The following is a 27,677-nucleotide window of genomic DNA, read 5'->3' on the forward strand; positions in this document are numbered from 1 at the left end:
TGTACAGTAAATACACAATGTAGCCTATGGTTATTCTAGATTTTAGAGCTAATAAAAACTGCCTAAGACAAGGTGGGTTTCTGTTGCTTATAAGGGGAAGTATCACCCTGGAATTTCAAAGGAATAAATACATATATTGATTAATGTTTTACTCTAGTGGAATACACAGATCAGGTAAGCTACCAAAGGACTTCTTTATCTCCGGGCATAATCTGTTCATTAAATATTATAAAGAGATTATCCCACAAGGTGTCAATACACTGAAAGAAAACATTCAATAGAAGTCAGACTTTCAGAAGATGAAGGGGGAGATGAAGTCAGAAGTCAAAATGATTCATATTACACATATACCATAAGACAAAGACACAATATATTACAGATTCACTGGCAGAATAAGACTAGAAGATATTTGGTCAGCGGTCAAACTTTGTTAACATAAAAGTTGTTTACTAAACAAAAAAGAATGAGCAGGGCAAGCTACAGACAAAAAGGAATTTCAGATACATTACTTCATATCTTAAAGAAACATTTCTCTCACCTTCACCACCAAATTCCTTTCCAAAGGAACTTTTTTTTTTTACCATGCTTGAAAAGAAACAAGCATAGATACTAAAACACAGAAGATCAAAAAGAAATACCTAGGTGGAAACCCCTTCACAGAAAGTGCATTCTAGAGATTCAATTTAATGGAAAAAAATTACAGATTATTATATGAAATACATGGTTAGTTTAAAAGAGGGAGGAAGTACTCTTTTCTATGTCTGACTGTTACCTCATTAAACTCTAATTTCTGAGCAGGTAGAAAGAATGATTGTTAAGTACCCTATATAATGAGGACCGATATTTTTAAATTTATTAAATGATTGAATGAAAATAGGATCAAATTGCAAGATGTTGAAATGAGATTAATGCCTACTGTACAGGCATCTCCATCCTGAGTTAATTAATGTGTGTCCACCTTAAGAGATCAACATTAGAATTAAGGGATATACATCTGGAATAAGTTGCAAGAGCTAACAAAAGAATTACAAATTAGCAAATCTACCAATAAACAAAAATACCAGAATAGCATCAGACTTCTTTGCCAAGAGTGCTTTCATTAAAGAAACATTTGCATCATTAAGTATACATCAACTCAGAGTAATGAGAATAAAAGAATACATTGGGAAGATACAGACAGAAAAAAAAATCCTTAATTTAAACTTTGAGAAAAACACCAAACAATATACAATATGGATAATTAAATTTTACCCCCACTACTGTTCTATTATTTTCCTCCTTACCTGAGAGGAATCCGCTTGGGCTAATTTTGTAGTGACCTTCAGTATCTGTTGAAGATTTTGTCCTTTATCTTCAACAAGGAGGTGAGCCAGTAGGAGAAAAACATGCACAGGGATCTCTGTAGTAATGGGGAGCAAAGACTCCACTGAAGCCAACCAGTCACTTGCTGCAGACCCTTCTCTCATGACTTCAAAGATCCTCCAGGTTGTAAATATTGAACCATACATGCTGGTTATAGGGAATGCAAACTTACAGGAGAGCTGAAAAATATTACACAAAAAGGTAGGAATCTATGAGAAAAGCCGATCTGTCAGATATGTATTTTCAACATTCTTTTGCTTTTTGTAATTTATTGTCCAAGATATCAATTCAACAGAATAAATACAAAGTTTTCAGTTCTTACCCCAAAGCACTCGGCACACACGTGATTTAACAGTAGAAGAGAGAAAATAGTAGTTGTTAGGTGGAACTCTAGAATTTTTTCACGACTGAGATTTACTATCTCTTCTTGCTAAGAGAAAAACATGGATCAATATACAACCTCCCGAGTCACTAGTTTGGAAAAAGCCATTATCACGGAGAAAGTATTTACAAATGAAAGGGAAGATAGAAAAACACTCTATTTGCTCAGTTCCAGGTCCCGGTAAGAGGCAGCCCTGGGCAGATGGCAGACTTGGACTGAGGACAATTCATTTTTGTAACAGACTCTATTTTTATAGGCACAGAATTGGTTCACCTAGAGTCTAGGAATTCGTTAATAATTGTGAATCACTTCTGCAATAGAAAGTAGCCTGAAGCTTTACATTGAAATGACACCCAAAGAAGTGATGTTTAAGTAAACCTGAGTAACAGCTCCTCACAGAAACAAAGCAGTGCAGTCAGGGATAGAGTGGACGGAACTCTGCCAGGTGAGCTGTGTGCACAAATGACTCAAGAGATGATACAGACACTAAAGAAACATTATATATTACCTGCTAATAAATTGATTCAATTCATTTAGAATGTGATGAGACTAATTAGCAATCTTATAAAAGTTAAGCTTATAAAATTTTTTTAATAACAAGTTTATTGAAATATAATTCACATACCATAAAATCCATCCTTTTAAAGTTTACAACTTGGTGGATTTTAGAAATTCATAGCTTGAAACTATCATCACTATTCATTTTAGAACATTTTTATCACCCCAATAGGAAAACTCATACTCTCTTACAGTTATTCCTCATGCCCTAATTCCTCTCAGACCCTAGCAACCACTAGTCTACTATTCTGGCCATTCCATGTAATAGGAATTACATAATATGTGCTGTTTTGTGACTGACTTCTTTCAGTTAGAATTTTCAAGTTTCACCCACATTGTATCTTGTATCAATACTTCTTTTCATGATCAAATAATACTCCATTGCATGGATATATCATATTTTGCTTATCCATTCAACAAGTAATGGACATTAGGGCTGTTTCTGCTTTTGTCTATTATGAATAATGCTGCTATGAATATCACATAGAAGTTTTTCTGTGGACATAACATGTTCAATTATCTCAAGTAAATGCTTAAGAATGGAGATAACATTTATTTGCCACTGTAAAAAAAAATGAAGTAGCTATTTATTGCTATAAAAATATTTCCCACATGAAAATACAAGATACAGATAATGTGCCTGGAATCTTACCAATTATTTTTTTAAGGCATGAGGGAGGGGATATTTGCATTTGCTTATATATAGTAAGAAAAGCCATTTAGACAAACACAGAAGACATTAATAATCACTAATAGTCATCTTCCACTTGAGAGTCTGGGAACTGGACAACTAGAATTAGGGTGAAGAGACTATTCATTGCACATCATTTTATAATTTTGAATAATTTTGATGTATCTCTATTTCAAAAAATTATAAATTAAAAAATTAAATAATGAGGAGGGAGGGAGGAGCACAGGGGACTGAGGTGATAGTGCACGGGTGCATTGGTAAAGGAAACTCTATGGGGACTACACCTGAGGAGGGGAAGCAAATATTGTTTAAAAATGAACAATGATGTAAAAAATAAAAAAATAAAAAATAAATTAAATAATATCTAAATTTATCATAGCTCGAATTCTCGAAAAATGTTTTTTCCTCAAGAAGATAAAATTCATAAAAGACTAGAATCAACTTCCTTTGACTAATGACAAAAAACATTGGATTTGTGAGTTTAAAAGGCCAGGATTTTGGGCCTCCCCGGTGGCACAGTGGTTGAGCGCTGGGTTGCGAAGCTGCCCGCAGCCTCTGCAGCACCGGTTCAATCCTCGGCCGCTGGGTGAGGATCCCACATGGCGCGACAGACCTCTCCTGCCGCCCGCTGCTCCCCTCAGCAGTGTACTTCGTCATTCTGCCTGTTCTGCACTCCGCTCTGGCTCTGGTGAATTCTCCCACCCTCCCGCGCTTCTGACTTTACCCAGTGCTTATATAAATAAATAAATCAATCTTTAAAAAAAAATAAAATAAAATAAAAGACCAGGATTTCAGCACAATCATGCCATCTATTAACTGTTATACAATCTCTCCAAGCCTTACTTTCTTCACTAGTAAAATGGAAGTAATGACTACCTGCCTGTCATAATTATTAAGATGGGTTATGAGGCAATATCTATAAAGCACCTAGCATAGTGCCTGCCTAAATACAAAGACATATTATTGCTGTCATCGTGAGGAAAGAAAAATGGAACTGATGGAAATGAGAAAATAATTGTAATTCAGTATGTACCATAAATTGAATCAAATGTAACATTACAGAAACATGTAAAAATAAACTTATTGAAATGGAAAAGCAATCCCACTTTACATGAAGTATTATATCCAGGTTTAGGTTCTGTTCTTTGTTTGTTTGTTTGTCTCCCTAAGGTTAAAGCAGCAGAAGAATGGCATAATGAATAAGAGGTCACAGAACAGTCTCTGTCCCATTGAGTAACAGCTGCTGCTGGCACAATCCCAGGATTTTTCCCCCAGCACCAGCTACCAAATCCTGGCCCCACTGCGTCAAGAGGACCTGTGAAAGTGCTCCTAGGGTCTGTGTCATAGAGGAGAAAAATGGGTGTTTAAAAATAAAAGAGAGGTTTGTGTTAGTTCTCAATAAAATAATAAGAAAGTGAAAAAAAGTGAATAAACAGTAGTTACGGAACATCTACAGATGTAGGATTTGGGAATCTAAAAAGTTTTTCATAAAAATGTTCAGGAATATTACAAATCAATAAGACAGATATATAATAGTACTTTATCTAAAGAAGTGTGAAAAAGAGGTAAAATACATAGATTTTTGTTAAATAACACTCATCCAAAATAGTGACTAAAGCAGGCTTAACATTAGGCCATTTCAGGCCTCTCCTTGTGGCACAGTGGTTGAGTGCTGGGTTGCAACGCCAGTTCCATCCCCGGCCACCGGCGAGGGTCCCACAAAAACAAAAACAAAAACAAAAAACATAAGGCCATTTTGTCAGGAAGGAGACATGGACACTCAAACCGGAGATACTTAGAAGTAAGATAGGTTTCTCTAGAAGGAATTTAACCACTCCCCAAACCGGAAGCAGAGGAATGGAATAGAAAAAGCCTCAAAGAGTTTTTCTTTTATGTCTTCTGTGAAGAGTCTATTCAAGAGCTAAGAGACTTGGGATTAGTTGACTATCACCCAAGAGAACCTACACCATTCTCAATACTAAGTCATTCATCAGACATAGAAAGCCAAGATCTAGGGCCTCTCTGGTAGCGCAAGGGGTTAAAACACTACCTATGTAGCTATTCACAGCCACTGCAGCACAAGTTCGATTCCTGGCCAGGGAGCTACCCACATGGCGCAGCAGACCTCTTCTGACTCGCCCACTGCTCCCCTCAGCAGCGTATTTTGGTCAGTCTGCCTGTTCTGCTCCCCACTCTGTCTCTGGTAAATCCTCTCACCCTGTTGAGCCTCTGGCCTGTAACCTGGTTCTTGTATGCATAAATAAATCTTTAAAAAAAATTAAAAAAAAAAAGCCAAGATATAGAACTAATACCTCTTAACTTCAAACCAAAGTTTTCAAAAGTCGTTACATCAAATTACTACTGATTTATTGTTTCCCTATAAATGTGAAATTATTGTTTATTCCTAAGTTAAGCACAAAGACAATAAATTATTGTGCAAAAAAAAGATAAAAAATATCAAAGTGGAGGGGATAGAATGCAGGGTCTACAATCAAACAGCCAGAATCTGAATTTCAACTTTAACCCATCACTACCTGTATAACCCCAAGTTAATGAACCTCTCAAACCGCAATAACCATTCGTATAATGAGTAATATAATACCAGGAAAATGCAAATCAAAACCAAATAAAATACCACTTCACACCCACTAGAATGTCTATAATGCAAAAGACAGTAACAAATGTTGGCAAGAACATGGCAACATTGGAACTTTTACGCTGCTGATGGGAATATAAAATATTACAGGCCATATGGAAAACAATCTGGCAGCTCCTCCATCTCTTAAACATGCAGTTATTATATGATCTAGCAATTCCACTCCTAGATTCCACACAAGAGAAATGAAAACATAGGTCCATACAAAAACTTGTACAGGAATATTCCTAGCAGCATTAATCATAATAGCCAAAAACTGAAAACAACCCAAATGCTCATCAACAGATCAAAAATAAAACATGCTGTATGCAAAAAGTGGAATATCATTAGGCCATAAAATAAGTGCTGAAACATGCTACAAAATGGGTGAATTTTGAAAATATTATGCTAAGTGAAAAAAAGTAAATATTCAAGAACCATATAGCATATAATTTCATTTATATGAAATATCCAGAAAAAACAAATCTTTAGAGTCAGAGTATAGATTAGAGGCCAGTAGGCTGGGTGGCAGGGGGAGGGGAAATGGGAAGACTGTGGAGTAACAACTAAGAGGTATCCAGTTTCACTCTGGAGTAATAAAAATGTTCAAAATAGACTGTGGTGATATATAACTAAATATAGTAAAAAGCCATTGAGTTGTATACTTTGTTGTTTTTTTTTATAGATTTATTTACTGTTGCATACAAGAACTGGGGTGTAAGCCAGAGGTGTGGGGGGTGAGAGGATTCACCAGAAGAGTGGGGAGCATAACAGGCAGATGGACAGAAATACACTGCTGAGGGGAGCAGCAGGCGAGTCAGGAGAGGTCTGCCGCACCATGTGGGTTGCTCCCTGGCTGGGGCTGCAGTGGCTGCAGATAGCTTCATAGGTTGTGTCTTAATCCCTTGCACCACCAGGGAGGCCCTGAGTTGTATACTTTGAGTAAAGTGAATGTACATGAATCATTTATCAATAAGTCTAATTAAAAAAAAATCATTTCTCACTGAATGAACCTGAATAAGTCATTTATCTTTTCCATGTCTTGGTTTTCTCATCAGTAACCGAGACCAATAATATTACCTAAGTCAAACAATTTGGGGCAAAATTAAATGATTTAATATATACATCAAAGCACACAGAATGGAGACTGCACATCACAAGTGTTGAGTAAGTAATCTTATAAAGTAGGTACTTTGTTGCCCCCTTTTTCAGGGCCTAGAGAAGCTCATTTATTAGTCCAAGGCACACAGCTGGAAAAAGAAACAACAGCAAAAAAAACTTACTTCTGATATAGAGCAAATGCTTGATAAAATGTTGATTTTAGCTATAATCGACAATGACTATTGTAAATCTTGTGATTTTTTTTTGAGACAAGTATTCAAAAATGTTTTTTGTTTACTATATATTACTTCAAAGCAACTTTGAATAAAACCTACTTGCACTGCTTTATGACCAGGCAATAAAGTACCTGATAGTTTAAGTTTGAGTAAAGTACTTTATCAAAAAAATTCAAAGACTAAACATATGATAGACTCTAACTCAGTCAAGATGTCTCTAAATCTTTCGTTTGACTAAAGCTGTTATAGAGATGAACTTTACCCTGCTGTATAATTGAAGAATTTAACTTTTAAGTCAACTCACTGCATTTCACCTATCCACCCTAACTTCTCTCCAAAAATGCTTTTCTGATTCTGTGTTATTGGCTGTGCCAGCAATCATTGTATTACTTCTCAGCTCCAAATACACACTTCTTTGTTCTGCTTTGTGATCCCACACCTGTACTTGGTCAACATTTCTTTTGCCCTCTGGCTGTTAACAGAGGGCATGGGAGAGTACAAGGCACAGGAGAGGAATGGTCTTTCGTCAGGTTCCTGTGAGCTCCTTTGATGTTTCTACCGTGGTTGTGAGGGGCAAGCAGGAGGCCTGGATTCCTGAACCAGCTCTACCAATTCCAGGCCACTCACCCCCCAGGGATGGTTTCCTTCAGACCAGCTCTGGCCAGCAGCACCCCTAGCACACTTCATCAACAAGCAGGCATTAACCAAATTCTTTCCAAGAAAATCTACCTCAACCTTGAGTGGGGAACAGTCTCTTAGTTCCTCAGTTCCTTCCTTGCACAGTCTCCCAGAACTTGTAGCTGCAAACTATAAATTCCCATTTAGTATTGCAATAATCCTAACAGCATCTTTTTACAAGTTTAATAATTAAACACTCTTTACTAGTTAATAATTCTTTGTGTTAAGTTTTTCTTCATTCAAATTGCCAGTTTGCTTTTCTCTCTCTTGACTGGGCCCTGGCTCATGCACTGGCACTTACACCCCACCCACCACTTCTGGTGGGGAGCAAGAATTTTCAAGCACTTTAGAAGGTGCAACTAATGTTTTGTTTTGTTTTTTTACCTAGGAGACCACAAACAGGTGGCTTAAATACCACCTTTGATAGCCCAATAGAAAAGAATTATCTTTGCCACAAACCACTAAAAAAGAAAAAAATTTACTCATTAATTTGATGTTAAAATACTTTTTTTTTAATTGTATTATATTTTACTGAGGTAATGTTGGTATACATCATATATGATTCAGAGGGATAGGTCCATAACTTTTCAGATGATTGTTATCATACCACATCTACCACCCAGGAACCCCACAATCTCCTACCATGGTCCATTAGGCCCCCTCCCTACTAAGCTCCCCAACCTTCCCACTCACCCATACCCCTCTGGTAGCCTTAATTTTACAGTCAGATTTACATGGCTTGTTTTGGGTTTGATTTTGTCTGCCCTTTGTTATTTTAAAGAGATGGAAGCATGGTTTCATATCTTACATATTTAAATTCTTAGAAATGGGAAGAAGTTAAAAAGTTTTAGTTTCTGGTTATCCACACTTCAGAAATAAACAGGTAATACAGATTGCTTGATACAGGATATTTATTTTTGTTTTCATTCATGAGATGAATTGTGCTTCTGAAAAATCATGCTAGTTCTAAACCAACTATTCTAAGTCAAAATCACCACTCTTAAAAAAAAAAAATCTGTGGTTTTTACACAAAGGTCTTTATATAATAAATCAAGATGGTAAAATGATCTTCTATAATCTTATCAGGTATATTCCTTCCTCATGAATATCTACCATGTGGTAAATAATTGGTCAGGTACTGAGGATGCAAAATAAATAAAGCTAGAATGCCAACCTATTTCCTTTAGTATGTCGGTAATAATAGAATATTCAATTTAGCAACTGGCTAAAATATTTTTAATTTCCTCACCCATGATCAGCTGTAAAAAAAAGATAAAAGAACCTCTGGTAGAAAACATCTAAGTTCTACAATTGTTCCAATTTAAATATTAACATAAGTTAGGATTAACATTAGGAAATAAAGACAGGGCATGAAAAAGGCCAAGATTCTTTCCCTCAATGAGCTCAGCTCATAGCATTGCTGGAAGTACAAATATGCACTCCTTAAATTAAGACAACACAATTAAGAAATGCTAAAAATGCTGGTGACACAGAGAAGAGTGAATAATGAATTCTGACTCAGGGAGGCTGAAAACATTTGTCTGGATTTTTGAAGAATGAATAGATCAGGCAAAGAAGACACTAGGGCATTTTGTGCAAAAGCAAAGATTTAGGAAGAGATGTGGAGTCTCTGGAGCATGATAAATTCATAGGTATGTTTAGCAGATAGAGTCCTGGACAGGTCCAGAAGAAAATCTAGTAGTGAACTATGGCTTAAATTTTTTAAAGGGTGATCAGGTCTACTCAAAGCCTCATTAAGGCAGCACAATATCACCAGAAGAGTATCTAACATTCCTCCTTTCACTCTATACACCAGTTGCTCAAGAGGAAAGTCCAGCTGTGAATGTGGCTAGGATTCTCACACACACCTGAGCAAATAGTAAGCTGAGTACTTACACATTAGGGGTAGGATGATTCACAGTAAATACCACTTGTGATTTGAAGAAAGAGAACTGAGACATAGTACATCCTGGCCCGCCCTCATCCCCACTCGGAATCTAAGCATTGTTCTACATGGCCTAAGCAAGAAGGAAGGTAAAAGCCTATTAGGAAATTTTGGCCACATTTTGTACTCTCTTAGGAAGTACAAAATGCAAAACAATTTTCACAATGCAAATCAATTACTTATTTCAAATTTTAAAATGTTAGTCAATTAGAATTTAAGAAGCTATGGTATACATTCAATTTGCCTAAAGGCTACTTTGCCTAGAGGCAGGCTCAAACAAAGAATAATAGCACTTTGTATTTTGGCTGCTAGAATATTGACAATATGTGGTTAAAGGTATCGCTGGCTTTGCAGATGACACAACTGTGCCTCTAGAATCTCTCCATGGAAACTTAGATGTTTCATCATTTTTATCTTATTTAAGACTCATTCGATCTCCATAGAAGTGGTAGTGGGGAAGTTACACTCTATTTTACAGAAAGTAAAACTCAAAATATTCAAAAAGAGTGAATCTGGCAAGAGGAGGCCCAGAACTCAGTCACTAACCAGACATTGAAAATACTTCTACATTAGTGTAAAAGGAAAAATGAAACCCACACACTAAAATGGAGTATGCCTTACATTGGAACAGGAATGGGAGGGAAAGGCTGCTATCCTCCAGCTGAAGGCAGCAGAGTAGAGCATACACAGGAGACATCAAGAGCCATTAGGCCAGGGAATAAGGTGTAAGGTGCCATCTTCTAAAAATGAAGTCTTGGTTATTACAGATTCCAGGACCTCAGGGCATTTGATGGGATTTCCCAGCTTGGACTGTCCCAAATGTAGCAATATGCTGCATTTATTAAAAAGTAGGACAAGTAAAAAAGGATGCCATGATTAAATACGTTGAAGAACTAGGTTAAAAGAATGAGCTCCTTTTCTGTAAGTCCCTCAAGACCTTTAACCACTAATATATACTGGAAAAAGAGGAAAAAATATTACACGGCACTTCCAAAATTCGTTTCACAGTGGGACTAGATTTTCTCTCTTAAGGTCCAGAAGAAAATACTAACATTTGCACCACTGCCTGACAGAATGGTAAAGTTCAAAGGTAGAGTTTAAACCCAAAAAGATAATCTTACCTCCTGATGAAGTATCTGTAAGATCCTAAATCCCACATTACCACTCTACCCTCAATTAAGAGAAACAAGAATGTGCTCATTACCTTTTGGTAATCGTCTCTGTAGTTTTCCTGCTGTACCAATTCCAAAAGGTTTAGTGCCAACTGCTGCCTAGAGGGACCTTCTTCATCCAATGATATACAGTCTTCCAAAGCAGTAGAAGATAATATCTGTAGAATCGGCATCACTAGCAGCAAAGATGACTTTGGGATTTTCTGACCTTCTACAGAGGAGAGGAGCTTCAAGGCTATTCATTAAAACAATTCACATTTTTAAAAATCAATGCCCTAGTCACACACAAAAACATTATTTAAGAATTACATTCAAACCATTTCTTACCCTTTTATACCTGGGTGAAACTCTTCACTGAAATAAGTCTTATCTTTCAGAAATTAAAAGAAAAAAAAATACTAGCTATTATCTAAAACAAGCCATTAATGTAATACAATGGAAAACTTGATACTCTTAAAACTACACATCATATACCAAAAAGCATAAACCACTTTTTTAGATCAATATGAATTTCAACTTTTGTCTTTGCATTCTGGCAGATCGTACTACTACTGCCCTCAATAAATAGCCAGAGACCAGAGTTGAGATTAGTGAAAACAAGGCCAGTGATAATGCTTCCCTTACAAACTAATCTGCAAGTTGTATTAAGAGACACAGGAATAGGGGCCTCTCTGATAGCACAGGGATTCGGTCTCAGCATGTCAGGCTATCACCAGTCAATTTGGCATCGGTTCCATCCCCAGCCAGGGAGCTACCCACATGACTTTGCAGACCTGTCCTGTTTCGCCCACTGCTCCCCTCAGCAGTGTATTTCAGCAGATCTGCCTGCTCTGGTCCTCACTGTCTCTGGTGAATCCTTTCACCCCCTTTACCTCTGTCCTATAACCCAGTTCTTATATGCATAAATAAATAAATCTTAAAAAAAAAAAGAGAGAGACAAAGAAGCAGGGCCTTCCTTCAGTTGTGGTGACTAAAAAGCAGGTAAGGAGAATCACAAAGTTCAATAACCAGAATGAATAATCAAACTTAACAATCAAACACATTTTCTATAATTGTGATTGTCTTTTTCTTTTAATTGAAATTTATTTATATATATATATTTTTTTACATCATTGTTCATTTTTGTACAATGTTTGCTTTCTCTTCTCAGGTGTAGTCCCTGGAAAATTCCCACCACCCATTCACCCGTGCCCATCACCACAGTCCCTTGTGCTCTTCTCTCTCCTATTTTGATCCATCTCCCTCCACCTCCCCTGCAGAATGTCTCTGATTTATAGTTACCTGTCAATTTTTTTAATTTATTATTATTATTTTTTTCATGATCTCTTATTTGGTTCCCCTATATTTCTCCTATAAGTGAAACCATCTGATGTCTATTGCAGCACTATCTACAAAAGGTAAGATATGGAAACAACCCAAATGCCAAAAATAGGTGACTGGATCAAGAAGATATGGTATATATACACAATGGAATACTATTCAGCAATCAAAAAAGATAAACTCATGCCATTCTCAGCAACTTAGATGGCACTGGAAGGGATTATGCTCAGTGAAATAAGTCAGAAGGAAAAAGAAAAATATAATGATTGTCCTTTTAACATGAAAACTCAACTTCTTTTTAATCTTTCATATATTTATTTTAATTTATTTATTTACATATTTTTATATCATTGTTCATTTTTGTACAATGTTTGATTTCTCCTGTCAGGTGTTGTCCCCATAAAATTACCACCACTAAGACACCTGTGAACCATCACCGTGAACCATCCTGTGCTCTTCCTTCCCATTTTGATCTCTTTCCCATCCCCTCCCCTTATAAATGTCTCCAATTTATATTTTGCCTGAAAGTTTTGTCTTTTTTCCCCCTTATCTCTTGAATGGTGTCCCTATGTTCCTCCTGTAAGTGAAATCATACATTTTTCTTTGAAAACTCAACTTACTCATTAGAAATATACATACAAATATACAATAACTTAGCTACATGAATAGTTCCCCCACAAATATACTTTTGTCATGATTATTAAATGAACCTTAAGTTTCTGAAAAAATGTTATTCATAGCTTTCAGAGCTCGATTATCAAACAACTGATTTCTTCCACTACACCAAAAAAAAAAAAAAGTTCACAAGCCTTAAATCATGTCAATGAGTTGACAGTATTTTATTTCAAATCACATAGAAGTCAATTTGGAACATGGTATGAAATCAAGTAGCTGAACTCTAACACTATTAATGGACACTTTTTTGGCCTAAGTATTGATCTTAATCCATAGCTGTCTCTAAGATATGAACAATATTCAGTCTTTTAACAGAAAATATAGAAAATAAAATACTCCCATATTCTAAATTATAATAAATTATATATTATAATAATATATATTATACACAGCATTTTAAACAAGTTGCTATTAACAACAAAGGTCATTGTCAGTAATTAATAAGTATAACATTGTGTTAATGCTGTGCATTTTTGAAATTTGAAAGAATCAATATTCTCTTCGTTACCCTATTTCTTGGAAAACTCTTTCCCAATACACTAAGCAACAGTTCTTCCTTAATTTTCAACATGACAACTGGCTCAATAGTTCTCTATATGGCTTATTAAATCTAAATAAGATAATACCCTATCATAAACACAGGTTTACAAAAGAAAATGTCTGCTATTTACCAAATAATAAAAGTACTGAAGTGTCTGATTCTGTATCAGCCTATAAGACAAAATAAAGGAATAACTTCAGAATTAGAAATGTGTTTTCTCTGACAGCTTGGAATTTGTTTTTGATCAAAAAAACGAACAAAATCCACTTACCAGAAACATTCAGAAAAGGCAAATCTCCAGAGACAGAAAGCAGATTAGTGATTGCCTGGGGCTAAGGGTGGGGATGAGCATTAACTGCAAATGGGTATAAGATACTTTGGGGGAATGAAGAGAACATTTTAAAACTATATTGTGGTAATGGCTGCACAACTTGCAACTTACTAAAAAACACTTTACGGTGCTTTTGCTCCATGTCAACTACTACTATTAATTGAAAAAAAAGGCAAAAGCAGTTCTGAAAAGAACTAAGGAGGGGGGCACATGTGAGCACAAGGCCAATTGAGAATGGAAATCTAGGGGGCCTCCCTGGTGGCCTAGGGGTTAAGTCTCAACACTATCACTGCCATCGCCTGGGTTCCACCCCGGGCACACATATGGCACAGCAGACCTCTCCTGTCTCACTTGCTGCTCCCCTTAGCAGTGTATTTCAGTAGATGTGCCTGCTTTGCTCCCCACTCTGTCTCTAGTGGATCCTTCACTCTCCACACCTCTGGCCTCTACCCCAGTTCTTGTATGTACAAATAAAAAAACTTATAAAAAGGAGAATTGAAATCTATTAATACGTCATGGCAGTATAACAACATAATCTAGACATGTCCTCCATTAAAGCATGGATTCTACTGGACCACGAAAAGAGAGGCAGCTGTAAGATATGTGGTCTTGCCAATCTGCAAGGTCTAGCAATTTGATTCTCTACCACATTGTTGCCTCCTTTTAGCCCCAGTCCCTGAGTTACTTTAAATCAACAATGGTCAGAAGAGTACTATCTTTCATTGTTCTAGAAAGGTTAATACAATAACCATAAGTTAAAGCTTGGTCAATGTGGCACCAATTTTGGGTAGTAATGATATACAGAGTGTTAAAAACAAACATGTTAAAAACTTATTTTGTTTCAAGGGTTTTATGTTATTGATTCCCACTTTAATGTACAACTGTTAAAAAGCTAATACATGCTTCAAATATATTTACCAATATCATTGCTAAATGGTGTAGCTTATTATGCTCTAAAAGACAGTCAAGATAGTTGGTTAAACTGGGAGAACATTTTTGCACACAACACTAATGATAAAGGACTGATCACAAAAATCTGCAAAGAGCTGATGAGATTCACCAACAAAAAAGAAAATAATCCAGTCAAAAAATGGGCAGAAGAGCTAAAAAGAAACTTCTCTGAAGAGGAAATGCAAATGGACAACAGGCATATGAAAAAATGTTCAACATCACTTGCAATCAGGGAAATGCAAATCAAAACTACCATGAGATACCATCTTACACCAGTGAGAATGGCACATATTAAAAAAACTAGCAACAACAAATGTTGGCGAGGGTGTGGAGAAAAAGGAACTCTTCTGCACTGTTGGTGGGAGTGCAAACTGGTCCAACCACTATGGAGAGCTGGGTGGAGATTTCTGGACCTACTAAACATAGAGCTTCCATATGATCCAGCAATTCCACTCCTAGGTATTTACCCAAAGGACACAGAAACATCAATTCCAAAGAGCACCTGCACCCCTATGTTTATAGCAGCACTATTTACAATAGCTAAGCTTTGGAAACAACCCAAATGCCCAAAAATAGATGACTGGATCAAGAAGATGTGGTCCATATATACCATGGAATATTACTCAGCATTCAAAAAAGATAAACACATGCAATTTGCAGCAACATGGATGGCGCTGGAAGGGATCATGCTCAGCGAAATAAGCCAAAAAGAAAAAGAAAATTACTGGATGGTCTCACTCATAGCAGGAATCTAGAAAACTTAAATAAGGGACCAGGAAAATGAATAACTATAAGAAAGTAAAAATCAAAATCAACAAAAAACTATGAACCAGAGACACTTTTGGGGGGGTGGGGGGCAGGAGGGGAGGGATTGGGGTCAGAATGGGGGGGTTGCAATTGTATGGGGAATATAAAAATAAAATTTATTATTAAAAAAAAAAGATAGTTGGTTAAATTATGCTATATGGAACCTTGCAAAAACTAACACCTAGCTAGAAAAGGAAAAAAAAATTAATAACCAATTATGAAAATTCCTGAACAGACGCAATAAAAATCCCTGGAGATGAATGAAAATGAAGTCACAGGCTACCAGCCCATTACAGCATAGCATGAAACATGCCCCAAGTGATTCTTGCCACTATTCATGTTATAGGCACATTTTACTTTAGTGAGTATACTTTCATTTACCTAGATTTAAGATTGGCTTCTGCTGACTTGCTGGAGTCTGTAGAAGTAGTAAAGTTATTCCAATTACGACCAATTCAGTGGGAAAATCCTAAAAGAAAAAGAGTTGGTGAGTAAATTCCAAGGGCCATGGATTGAATAATAAAATATATACACAGGAGTCACATGTTTAATATGAAAGATTACAAAACAAAAACTTTTTTTGAAGATTTATTTTATTCATTTTACACAAGAACTGGAGTACAGACCAGATGCGCAGGAGGGTGAGAAGATTCCCCAGAGACAGAGTGGGGAACAGAACAGGCAGACTGATGAAATAAACTGCTGAGGGGAGCAGCAGGCAAGACAGGAGAGTTCTGCCGCACCATGTGGGACCCTTGCCCGCTGGCCGGGATCGAACAGGCGCTGCAGAGGCTGTGGACAGCTTCACAGCACGGTGCTCAACTGCCTGCATGACAAAGGGAGGCCCACAAAACTTTTCAAAAGCAGTTATAATAAGTCTGCTCAGGGGCCTCCATGTGAATGCAAGGGGTTAAGTCTCAGTCAGCACTATCAAGCTATCTGCAGCCACTGCAGCATTAGTTGGATCCCCAGCCAGGGAGCTGACCCACATGACACAGCAGACCTCTCCTGTCTTGCCCGCTGCTCCCCTCAGCAGTGTATTTCAATCAATTCACCTGTTGTGCTCCCCACTCTGACTCTGGTGAATCTTCTCACCCCCCACACCTCTGGCCTACACCCCTGCTCTTGTATGCATAAATAAAATAAATCTTAAAAAAAAAAAATAACCCTGCTCTAATAAAGGGAGAAGTGGCAAAAGCTCCAGAAACCACATGTAATTCAAAATGTTTTGCGTATGACCAAAAAGCAATATAATAGACCAATATATTTAAAAGAGTAAATCTTTAAAAACTACCCACAGTACTTAATCCAAAAAAAATTTCTCTTCTATGAAGTACCTTGATTATCTACTTACCTAGTATAGACATGATGCATACATTTAACTTACATAAGGAATTATACTAAGCAAATTTAATAAATCAAGATTATTAGAATAAAAGAAACATTAATGTCTAGGAAGGCAGATATTATTTTTAAATTATAGCAATTTATTAAGCATATTAATGGTAACTATAGAAATTTAAAATTGTTAATTTCATCAAGTGTGTGAATGAACTGAAAAAGACAAAATTAATAGGTACATTAAATTCTAAAACATAAAAGCCCAATGACAAAGGATTTCTGAGGTGTCTAAGTAAAGAAAACACTAAGTTTAAAGACCACAGACTGCAGAGCTGGTCTGGAACCCCAGAGAGATGGAATTTTGGCAGTACACAAAAATGAGCCACCATCCTTCAACCCGTGACTAGACTACTACAAGTCCCTCCCTTACCCCCAACTTAGCAGCTACAAGGTCAGATCTACAGATGTATGGAAACCCAGAAAGGCAAAACACCAAAAACCATATAAAGCTTAGAAAAGCAAGGAAAAACACAGCACCATGTGCTGGAAAAGTAAAAATACTGCAAATCTCGAAGTTACTACTACAGATACTCAAAAATACAGGGAAATTTATAGAAGTAAAATGAGCCAATGGAAAAATACACACTTGGCACTTTGAGGCCTCAAGGGAATATGTCATCCCAAGGAGAAAATAACTTCAAAATCCAACCACAAATACATCTTAGATTTAATACTCCAATCAGATAGAGTTCAAAATTGCCTTGATAAAGAAATTCAAAGAAATGGAAGAAAACTCAGAAAAACAAGTGACTGACATGAGAAGTAAAATTAGAACAGAAAATAGAAATTGAAACTTTTAGAAAATAACAGAGACACATGATGTGAAAAGATTGGTACAAGAGATTTAAAATTCTGGCAAAAGCTATGGAAGTAGAATAAAACAAATGGAAGATCAAATCATTGATCTCAAATCACTGAGCTCATTATAAATGCAAAAAATACCCAGATGAAAGAAAGAGAAACACAAAGGAAAAATAAAAAGAAGAAACACTTTGAGAATTATCCAGATCCATTAGGAATGAAAAGAGCTAGAGATGTAAGACACCAAAAATAAGGAAAAGGATGGTGGATTAGGGTAGATTATCTTAAATTGCTTACGTAACAGAGAGATTTTGTTTCATTGATTTTTAATGAACACCAAAGGATGGTATCATTTAATGAGATATTTTAATAAAAGTCTCTATTGGACATTTGGTTTCCACTTCAAACATCCCAGCATTATAGCTCCTGCTATAACAACTCTTGATTCTCAATTAATGCTCCCAATGCCAAGGCTTGATGAGCTAGCTATAGAAGTTCAGGGATAAATACTACCCCCCTTATGCAGGAACCTTCTGGAAAGATGTGACACATCATAAGTTTCTTAGAAGATTCTGTGAGACTGAGCAACTGGTGCCCAACTTGACTTCTCCACTTTCAACACTTTCCTTGTCTTGTCCCTTTCCACCTTCTTCTTGAGATCACACTTACAAAGGAGCCCCTGTGGCATAAGCCCTTTGTGGATTTATATTCCACAGTTACTACCGTGGAAATCCAGGCTCTTCTTTTGCCTTTATGGTAACTCAAAATCTACTTTTGAAGAAATTGAAGCTAATTCAGAAGCTATCTAGAGAAAAGGAGTAAAATACAAAAAATAAGGGAATGCCTTTATACTTGGCCACATGAGTCTTGATAGACTGCTTAGAGTCCATATTTTTTGTCCTCAATTCAAATGAAAGCTATCAATGAATACCACCTATGTACGAGCACTAAGTACATATACTGGGCCTTGGAATGCCGCTGTGAACAAGACAGTATGTAAAGTTGTTTGTCTGTTTTATTAGGTGGAAATTTAATTTAAAAAAAAAACTTATTAAGAAAGGCTTCATCAGAGGTAAATCTCTGTAGCAGACACACAGAGATGGCAGCCTAGCTCAAGCTGACTGATTCAAACTAGATCATTTTCTTAGGAATTTGAAAACTTTATATGACACAGTGACTAAAGATGAGTAGAAATGAATTATCTAATGGTGATGTCTTAGAAATCACTAGTTCCTGGACTTACCTAAGCCAGAATATTGAGCTCTTGCTTCACTTTGAAAGCTAACCAATCTCCACACAATCAGCATCAATTTTGCTGATCAGAGTATATGTATTTTTCTTGAAATGGAAAGGGCCTGAAGTTATGATCGCCCAAATAAGGCTAAAAAATAGCTCAACTAAGACCAAATCCACTTAAACTAATGTAGCCTAAGAAATAATCCATTTTCAGTGGGCAATGAAACATCTTTAATATATAGAGTAGGATGAGAACAAAGGGGAAAAGAAAAGTTAATGTAATATTTGAACTGAATATTCAGGTGATAAATTCAGCAATCTAGAAATGTAGGTAAAATCTCAAAATAGATGATAAAACTGCTTTATGCTTCTTCATTTTGTTTCACATTATAGGACATATAGTTCTAAAGGTGTATGTTTACAAATTGGCTTCCTACGCTTTTTTTTTTTTTTTTTTGCCTTAGGAAAACTAGAATGGGGATTGAAGAAAAGGAAATTTCCGAACAGCTCTACTTACTTTTATATTCTTCTGAAATTGTTAAAATATTGGACAGAAGGGAAACAAAATAAATATGACCTTCTCTCCCAGACACTTTGATTGTTCTAAATGAAAATATACTGCAAGTCTAGATTATAATCAAAAATATTTGAAAAATTGGACTCAAGAGCCTATCTGAAGAGATTTCTATTGGCCAAAAATAGGACAATTTGAACTTTAATAAGGATATTATCTATAAGAGATTGAAATACATAGAACGTTTAAATCTATAAATTCAAAATAATACTTTAAAGAAACATGTAAGGGGAAAAGTCAAGTGCTTATCCTATTTTTCCTATATATACTCTACCACTGGATAGCCAAATAGTGAGGGTGAGTTTCACTTATATAGAAGTATTCCAGCTAATAAACAAAGAAGATATTATAGAATTAGAATATCAACATTGCTTTAACTCCTAATGAATTAATGGAAACAGACATTGAGCAGCAATGGCTAGTATCATCCTAAAAAGAAGGAGCAACACACATTATGTTCTTCTCGATGAAAGAACATAGTATTCTCTGTAGTCTTAGAAAAACAAAATGAAACCAAAAATGTTCTGAATCTGATCAAGCCTCTATAACTACCTAGTAACAGAGAAACATGTTCAAGCGCACTTGAGGATGCAAACAGTAAATTTCACAATGTAGAAAACTCTACAGCGCACATAAACCAGGTTTGTCAGTAAATAAACTGCAAAGAATAAAGAGGGGCTGGAAGGGGATCATCCTATAAAGACAGATCATACACATGCAAGCACATCGAAACTGACATCATGGCATCTGGCATATACACATAGGTGATCAAACTATAAAGAAATTCAAGGAAGATATTACTATAAAAGTCAGCATAGACAGGGGCTTCATTAAAGGGGCTATGGTTAGGACTGGGCTTGTGGACAACTTCTGCCATGATTGGAAAAGTTAAATTTCTAGATCAGAGGGATGCTTATAAGGGTGTCTGTCTCATGCAACAAAAAAATTATGAAAATAACCTGAGATATTAGTTTAAAAGGCCCCACTCATCCCTACTGATTCAGTTCTCTAGGGTAGGTCCCATGGTTTTTGCATTTTCAATAAACTCTGCCCAACGCCAATGACTTGTGGGCACACTAGTTTGAGCCATTTGACTGAAATGTACATTTCATAAGCTTTGTCTGTTTTCATGTAATTTCTATAGGTTTATGGTTGCCATAGGAAGCTGTTTAAAAAATATTGCTGTGTGTTTGCAAGTGGGAGAGAATATGCAATAAAATAGTCAGAAAATGACAGTAAAATGAATTAAACCATAATTATAATCAATAATTATGTCTACTACTCACGTGGATCTAGTATAAATACAAAAGAATACAGGGCTTACCTGCTAAGTTATTATATTTACAGTTAAGACATACACCTTCTGGTAAGTTAGCTATACAAATAGCTAAATTTAGAAAAATATTTATCTCTGAAACATTACCTATTTATATTTTCCTATAAATGTTCTCTATATTACCTATCTCATATATCATATGTATTATCTATTTTATACTAATAGGTATACTTATATTAATAAATTATGCCTCTGAATAGGGTTTTAATATATAATGTGGATATTCTGTTATGCTTATATATAACATACATACAACTATATAATATGTAACATATGGCCATATATGTCTACGTAAGTATATATATACATGTTACATACACATTACTATATATTATTACTGATAATAGATTACTGCTACACATAATAAATATCACATTCATAACATATAAAATATAAATATATATTATTATCTATAGATTATTCCAACAATCTTGTTGGAAGATTGTTGGAAGTCCTAGTCTCTAGAAATGTGAGAAATAAAATTTTGTTCAAGTCACCCAGTCTGTGATGCCCCAGGAGTCTAACACGTTCCCTTCCCACTTACTGTCCTACTTATGTTGCCCTGCTCCAAACCCTCCTCCACTCTCCCATCAAAAAGCTTTTCCACCCACCAAAATATGAGGATATTTCTCTGCTTAAAGGTGGTGAATAGCGTTCTACTGCAAAGAAGACAAACGTAAACTTAATTGTGAGCATGGAAGATCCTTCATGATATTTTCTCTTATTCCTGAATCCTTTAGTAATTCTCAACACGTTCTTATTTTCTAAACCGGCCATGTCTGCCTGTTCTCTGTGTTTGGGCACATGCTTTGTCGCAGCCAGAATGGTCTTTCCAACTTCTCTTATGTACCATGTAAATTCCTAGTGAGACATCCTCAAATAACACATGCTCGTCCTCCCCGGTGGCGCAGCGGTTGAGCGCTGGGCTGTGAAGCTGCCCGCAGCCTCTGCAGCACCAGTTCGATCCCCGGCCGCTGGGCGAGGGTCCCACATGGCGCGCAGACCTCTCCTGTCGCACGCTGTTCCCCTCAACAGTGTGCTTCGTCAGTCTGCCTGTTCTGCTCCCCGCTCTGGCTCTGGTGAATTCTCTCACCCTCCCGCGCTTCTGACTGTACCCAGTGCTTGTATAAATAAATAAATAAATCTTTAAAAAAAAAAATAACACATGCTCTATGCCCCTTAACTTGTGTTCTCACTGCTCTTTAAATATACCTCCATAACACCTTAACTTACTGTAATGAAAAGCACTTTACTTACTATAATGCAATTATTTATTTGCATGTCTATAAGTCCCTTGAGGTCACTGAATATGTCTTTACATCTATGTATTCAAGTGGGTAAAGCATACAGTAACTGCTCAGTAGTTGCTCCATACTATCCTTACCTCCTTCAGAAGTTCAACACTGTGCTCTAAAAGGTGGATTAAAGATGAGTATTCCCCAGTTATCCTTAAGCTGGCTTCACAGACACACAGGAGCTGAAGGGTCAACTGGGTAAGCTGAATTTTCCAGAAAGCAGGATGACGCAGAAGGCTTAAATATACTTCTTCAATAAACAGCATTACTTCTGTTGTCTGCATCAAATCTTTTAACTGTGTTTTTAAAAAAAAAAAAGTCATTATATATTAAGTACACACAAAGGAAAATTCTGAGTTATATAAGAAGCTTTAACAATAAAATATTTTTCTCTAGACCTATAAAGATTTGATGAGATGAAGAAATGTGCATAACTCAGAGGGTTAAACTATACAACTCTGCCTTCTCCTTTTGGCACTAACCAAAATACAATTTACTACTGTTTTTGTAATAGCTGGTTAGAACAAATTCTTTGCATTTATTTTTCTAACTTCTCTGAGTGTAGATCTCTTAAGACAAATTACATATGTTGAAAGAAATTAAAATTGGTTTTGCGCTCTCCAAATGAACTCCCTTTCTATTTCAGTGCAGTTACCTGATAGTAAAGTTAGCATGTTATTCTAATGCACTACTAAGTACTTTTCGTACAAGATATTTGTTCAGATAAACTTAATTGAGAAAATCATTTCAACACTTGGCAGATGTAATGAAAGACCACATTCAAATGGTAGGGTGTCTTCTCAACAAACAAATGTATTAGATAGGAAGGAGTTGGGTGCTCTTGAAAATCCCAATTCAATTCAAACCCAGCTGTTCTGATCAAAATTCTGGAGTTGGTATTAAGGATATGGTCCTGCTCACAGACACACTGGCATTTCCCAGAGATTACAAACAATGAACCATCTGCTTCAATCAGGAGCCTTGTGTCTGTTAAATTCATCAAGAGGAAACCCTACAGTTGACCAGCTGTATCTTTTACCAATCGTTACCACCATAATAACCCAAATGACTATAAGTTATACTAAGAGAGAAAAATTAATCCCTAGGAAGCAAGAGAAAAAAAGATATTAAAAGACCAAGAGGGAGGAGATCACAAAAAATACCAAGCCATAAAAAATAAATCTGAGCAGTCCAATAGCTAAATTATTTTGCTCTTTTACAAATATACACTAGAAAAACAAAAGTTCACTCAGAAAGGGAATTAAAATAAAGCCTCATCTTTACTGGACAACATATTACGTTGAGTACGTTTTTTTTGTGCATACCTTAAGTTTTCCATAGTAAAAATATTTTTTTGAAAGACAACCTTGGCAAGTTAGTATTAAAGGCTCTCTAGTCTTAAGCATTACCTAACAAGAATTCCTAACAAGAATACTTTGAAAGTAATGTCCCATCTTTATGTAAAAACAGATCATGTGCAGTGAATAACGTGTGATGACAAGAATCACAATTACAAAGGAAGAAGTACTGGAACTAAAGTCAGTAGTGAAGTTTAAAGCAGGTGAGTCCAAAAAAGATAATATGATAAATAAAAGATGGAAAAGCAACTGGCATGAGAAAAAGTAAGAGTTTCAATGACCATCATTTCAGAATAGGTCATAAGTAGGGAGGCAAAGCTATTTCTTTTTTAAAAAATTAATTCATGTGATTATATTAAGGTGTTCAATATGGATTTTACCACATCTGTAATGGCATATTCAGCTCTAAGAAAAATGTCATAGTAGCATTCTAAGCACCAATATACTAGAGATTTCCTGGCAAAGGATAGTGAAAAATCTGAAAACCATTTCATGCAGAGAAATAAATAATTGATGAAGGGGGGGAAAAGATGGAAGTTTGAAAGAAGAAATGAAAGGAAGAGAGAAAAACAGTAAAAGGGTTTTAAAAATGCTTGTTTTGTTTTGTTTTAGTCTGTTGAAAATAATGCAGACTAATGGATAAAGTCTTAGGAAAATGCAGATCAATTAGCAAAAGTACTTGAAAAAAATAATTGGTTACCTTGCAAAATAGCATCCTCTCTATCACTAAAATATTCAATGCTTATGGGACAGTTGTCTCTTGGGGCATATAAGAAATACCTGTAATCAGTGGGAAAAGGGATTACATTGTCCCTAGTTCACTCCCAACTCTCAGATACTTTCTAATAAAGTGGATTTGTAAGTGATTATATGTACTTATATCATTAATTCCATGACTTTCAAATTATGTATCACTTTTTTGGTCACTTATCTTGACTATTATCAAGCCATAGATTCCCAGAGATATTCCACAGAGCTCACTTTGAGAAGTATTTAATTTGAGACCCCCCTGGTTAATTTGGGGCCTCCCTGGTGGCGCAAGGGGTTAAGACACAGCACTAAGAAGCTATCCACAGCCACTGCAGCATGAGTTCGATCCCGGCCAGGGAAGTGACCCACATGGCGCAGAAGACCTCTCCTGACTCACCCACTGCTCCCCTCACCAGTGTGTATTTCAGTCAGTCTGCCTGTTCAGCTCCCCACCTTGTCTCTGGTGAATCCTTTCACCTCCCACACCTCTGGCCTGCACCCCAGTACTTACATGCATAAATAAATAAATCTTTTTTTTAAAAAAAGCATTTAATTTGTCAATATAGGTTCATGAAGACAAAAAGTTTTACCAGATCTTCTACTGCTCTACCAATCATCACAGAACAGGGAAATGCAGCCATGATGTGAAAAGGTACAATCTAGCTCAAAACATTCTGCCTATATACTGCTTTATTGCCCACACAAAACAAATCTTTGGAAAAGCCACAGGAGATTTCATTTTAATTAACTTTTCTCTGCCTTGATTACAGGAAAGCCTATTTATGAGTCACAAAGGAAAGATTCACTCTAGTCACTCTTTGCTAACAAACTTAAAACAGGTCATCTGTGACCGCAAGTGATCATTTTGAAAAATATTCTGATTCTCTCCATTCACTAAGCAGCATGGTGCTCAGATTCTGAGCCTCAAACTCAATTATGGGATGGGATAGCCTAAAAAATGAATCACTATACTAAAATCATGACAAACTGCAACAGGATTGTTTTTTTTTAAATCTGAGGTTATAGAGACATTAACTCAAATTTATCTTTCCCCTGAACTCCTTAGCACTTTATCCCCTATGTCTGTTCAACATCATTCATCCATCTAACTTTGAATTATGATAATTTAAATACAACACTTGTCTTAACTCCCTTACTAGAAGCTTCTCAAGAGCAGGACCCATCAGGGTCACCACATGTTATATGGGGACATGTAGAAACTGGAATATAGCCAGAACTCAGTCAAGCCCTGCATCCCCAGGACTAAACCTGCCCAGACATGCACCTTTTTCTAATTTGCCCAAAAAGATCTTTTTTTTTTCCTTTTAACTCTCAGTGTCTAAGAGAGATTCAACTTAAAATTCTTTTCCCTAAGAAGTCTCTTAAACAAGGAAGTTTTCGATCCTAGTTATCCTAAGATAGACTATTGATTTATAATGCTGTGAATTCAGTTAACATTGTATATATTTTTAACACTAGATTTATTTCCTTCATCATCTCTAAAAGCCTAGAGCCAGCATTGTGTCTGTGTTTGCCAAAACCAGAGATTCTATATGTATAATGACAAAAATCAACATTCACTGAGACTTTGCTATGAAGGAGAATGCAAAGCTTTACCTGCAAACATGGAACCATGTCACAACACAGCTGAAGTATTTGTTGTTCCAAAATTGATGGTTGTCCTTTTTCGCCAAGACCCCGGGGCTGAAGTAAGACTTTAAGCAGGGCTAATCGGAGTTTAGCATATTCTTGTGACTGGGATGGTTCACAATATAGATACCATAGAAATGGTGCCATGATTTGGATACATGAAACTTCTGACCTGCAAGTCATATAATGCAGAAACTAGTCATTGAGTTAAACAGAGTACCAAGCAGGTAAAAGGCAAAGATCAACGTAAATAGCTCATCACATATCACAAACTATTATACCATCAAGTGTTAGTTTTCTAACTCTTCTGTTCCACCATGACCTACCTAGACTCATACCAAACAGCTGGGTTGTGTACTGGGGAAAATGACCTGATTTCTACTTGCACTCTGAGTCTCTACTTGCATACTCAGAAGCATCTATAGCCCAGGACCAGTCTTTGGAGAACATCAGAGTCATCTAAGAAGCTTTCTAAAATTATAGATGTCAGGATGCACTGTCAGGGAGTATGAAACAGGAATGCATTTTTGGAAAAACTGTACAGATGGGGTTCTGTGTAGAACAAAGTCATACAGACATTCCAAGATTATATTAATCACAGATCACATTTACTTACAGTGTGACAGCTACTGCATTTATCTCATTTGATCTCCACCACAACTCTATGAAATATAAAATACTATCCCATTAGGCAGATACAGAAATTGAGGCAGAGAAAAGCAGAATAATTTGCCAAGCCCCACCTTTTTCTAAAAAAATGTTATATATATTTTACATCATGGTTCGTTTTTGTACAATATTTGCTTTCTCCTCTCAGGTGTAGTCCCCAAAGAATTCCCACCACCAATTCACCCCTGAACCATCACCATAGTCCCTTGTGCTCTTCCAGCCCCTGTTTTGATCCCTCTCTTTCCCCCTCCCCTGCAGAATGTCTCTGATTTATAATTGCCTGTTAATTTTGTTTTTTAATTTATTATAATTATTTTTTTCTTGATCCCTTATTTGGTTCCACTATACTCTTCCTATAAGTGAAACCATCCGATAATTTTTTTCTCTCCTTTTAAGCTTTTCCCACTCAAAGGAAGTAAGAAGCCCTACAAATCTTTCCTATCTATTTGCATTTCAATGTATCCTAATAGCACACAGACCCAAGTCACTAATATGCCACAATGACCTTTCACAAATGAAAATGTGATCCTGTCATTAACCAGTTTTAAAAAATACAGCCTTCAGATGAAAGTGTTTAGCCCAATTCACAAACCCTCCATAATTTGGTCCCAGAATTTTTTCCAGACTTACTTTGGCTCTCTTCTCTGCACTGAACTAGACTAAGCTTATTTCAGATCTTCAACCAAGTCCTCCAGGCTTTCTTCCCACTTGCTGTTTCCTCAGCCACAATACTCTTCTCGTCCTCTCTCCTTTCCCGTTCCTTCCTCTACTGAATTTCTACCATTTTTCAGTTTTTCCTTCAAAAGTCCCGATGCTTTCCATGATAACAAACCTAGCTCAGACCCCATTATGTGCTTCTACAGGAAAGTGACATCATTGTCGTTATTTATTTAATATCCATATCCCCTGCCAGATGACAAGCCAAATGAGGAAATGGACCACAGATTCTTGTTTATTACTGTATCACCAATAAGTGTACACTCTAAGCTTCAAAGAGATGCTCAATCATTAAATGAATCAATTCAGTTATACTAAGATATAGAGTTTTACAATTAGCATGCATCAATTAAACATCATAATTTCATTTAATGTTTTTCATATTTATTACACATAATTATTAGATAAGATGCAACAATGAATCGGTTATTATCTATCCTGCAGAAGCATAAAGTCTAATGGGCAATCAGTTCTGTTCTGCACTAGAGAACAAAAAGTGAAAAGA

General features: G+C 36.2%; 1 protein-coding gene across 3 annotated transcripts in view; it reads right to left on the reverse strand.

Annotated features, from left to right (window-relative positions):
• The window catches only part of FOCAD (focadhesin), a gene marked incomplete at both ends in the record, with an annotated part of 251,103 nt that overhangs the window by 171,289 nt on the left and 52,137 nt on the right, over positions 1-27,677 (reverse strand). For all 3 annotated transcript variants that reach the window (XM_084236533.1, XM_084236532.1, XM_084236531.1), the window contains 5 exons: positions 1,284-1,541; positions 10,793-10,995; positions 15,767-15,854; positions 22,118-22,324; positions 25,754-25,958. In XM_084236533.1, coding sequence (XP_084092659.1) covers positions 1,284-1,541; positions 10,793-10,995; positions 15,767-15,854; positions 22,118-22,324; positions 25,754-25,958 — 961 coding nt within the window. The remainder of the gene's footprint in view (positions 1-1,283; positions 1,542-10,792; positions 10,996-15,766; positions 15,855-22,117; positions 22,325-25,753; positions 25,959-27,677) is intronic.

The sequence above is a fragment of the Talpa europaea genome (assembly GCF_964194135.1).
Source record: "Talpa europaea genome assembly, chromosome: 7".
In the NCBI taxonomy this organism is placed as follows: Eukaryota; Metazoa; Chordata; class Mammalia; order Eulipotyphla; family Talpidae; genus Talpa; species Talpa europaea.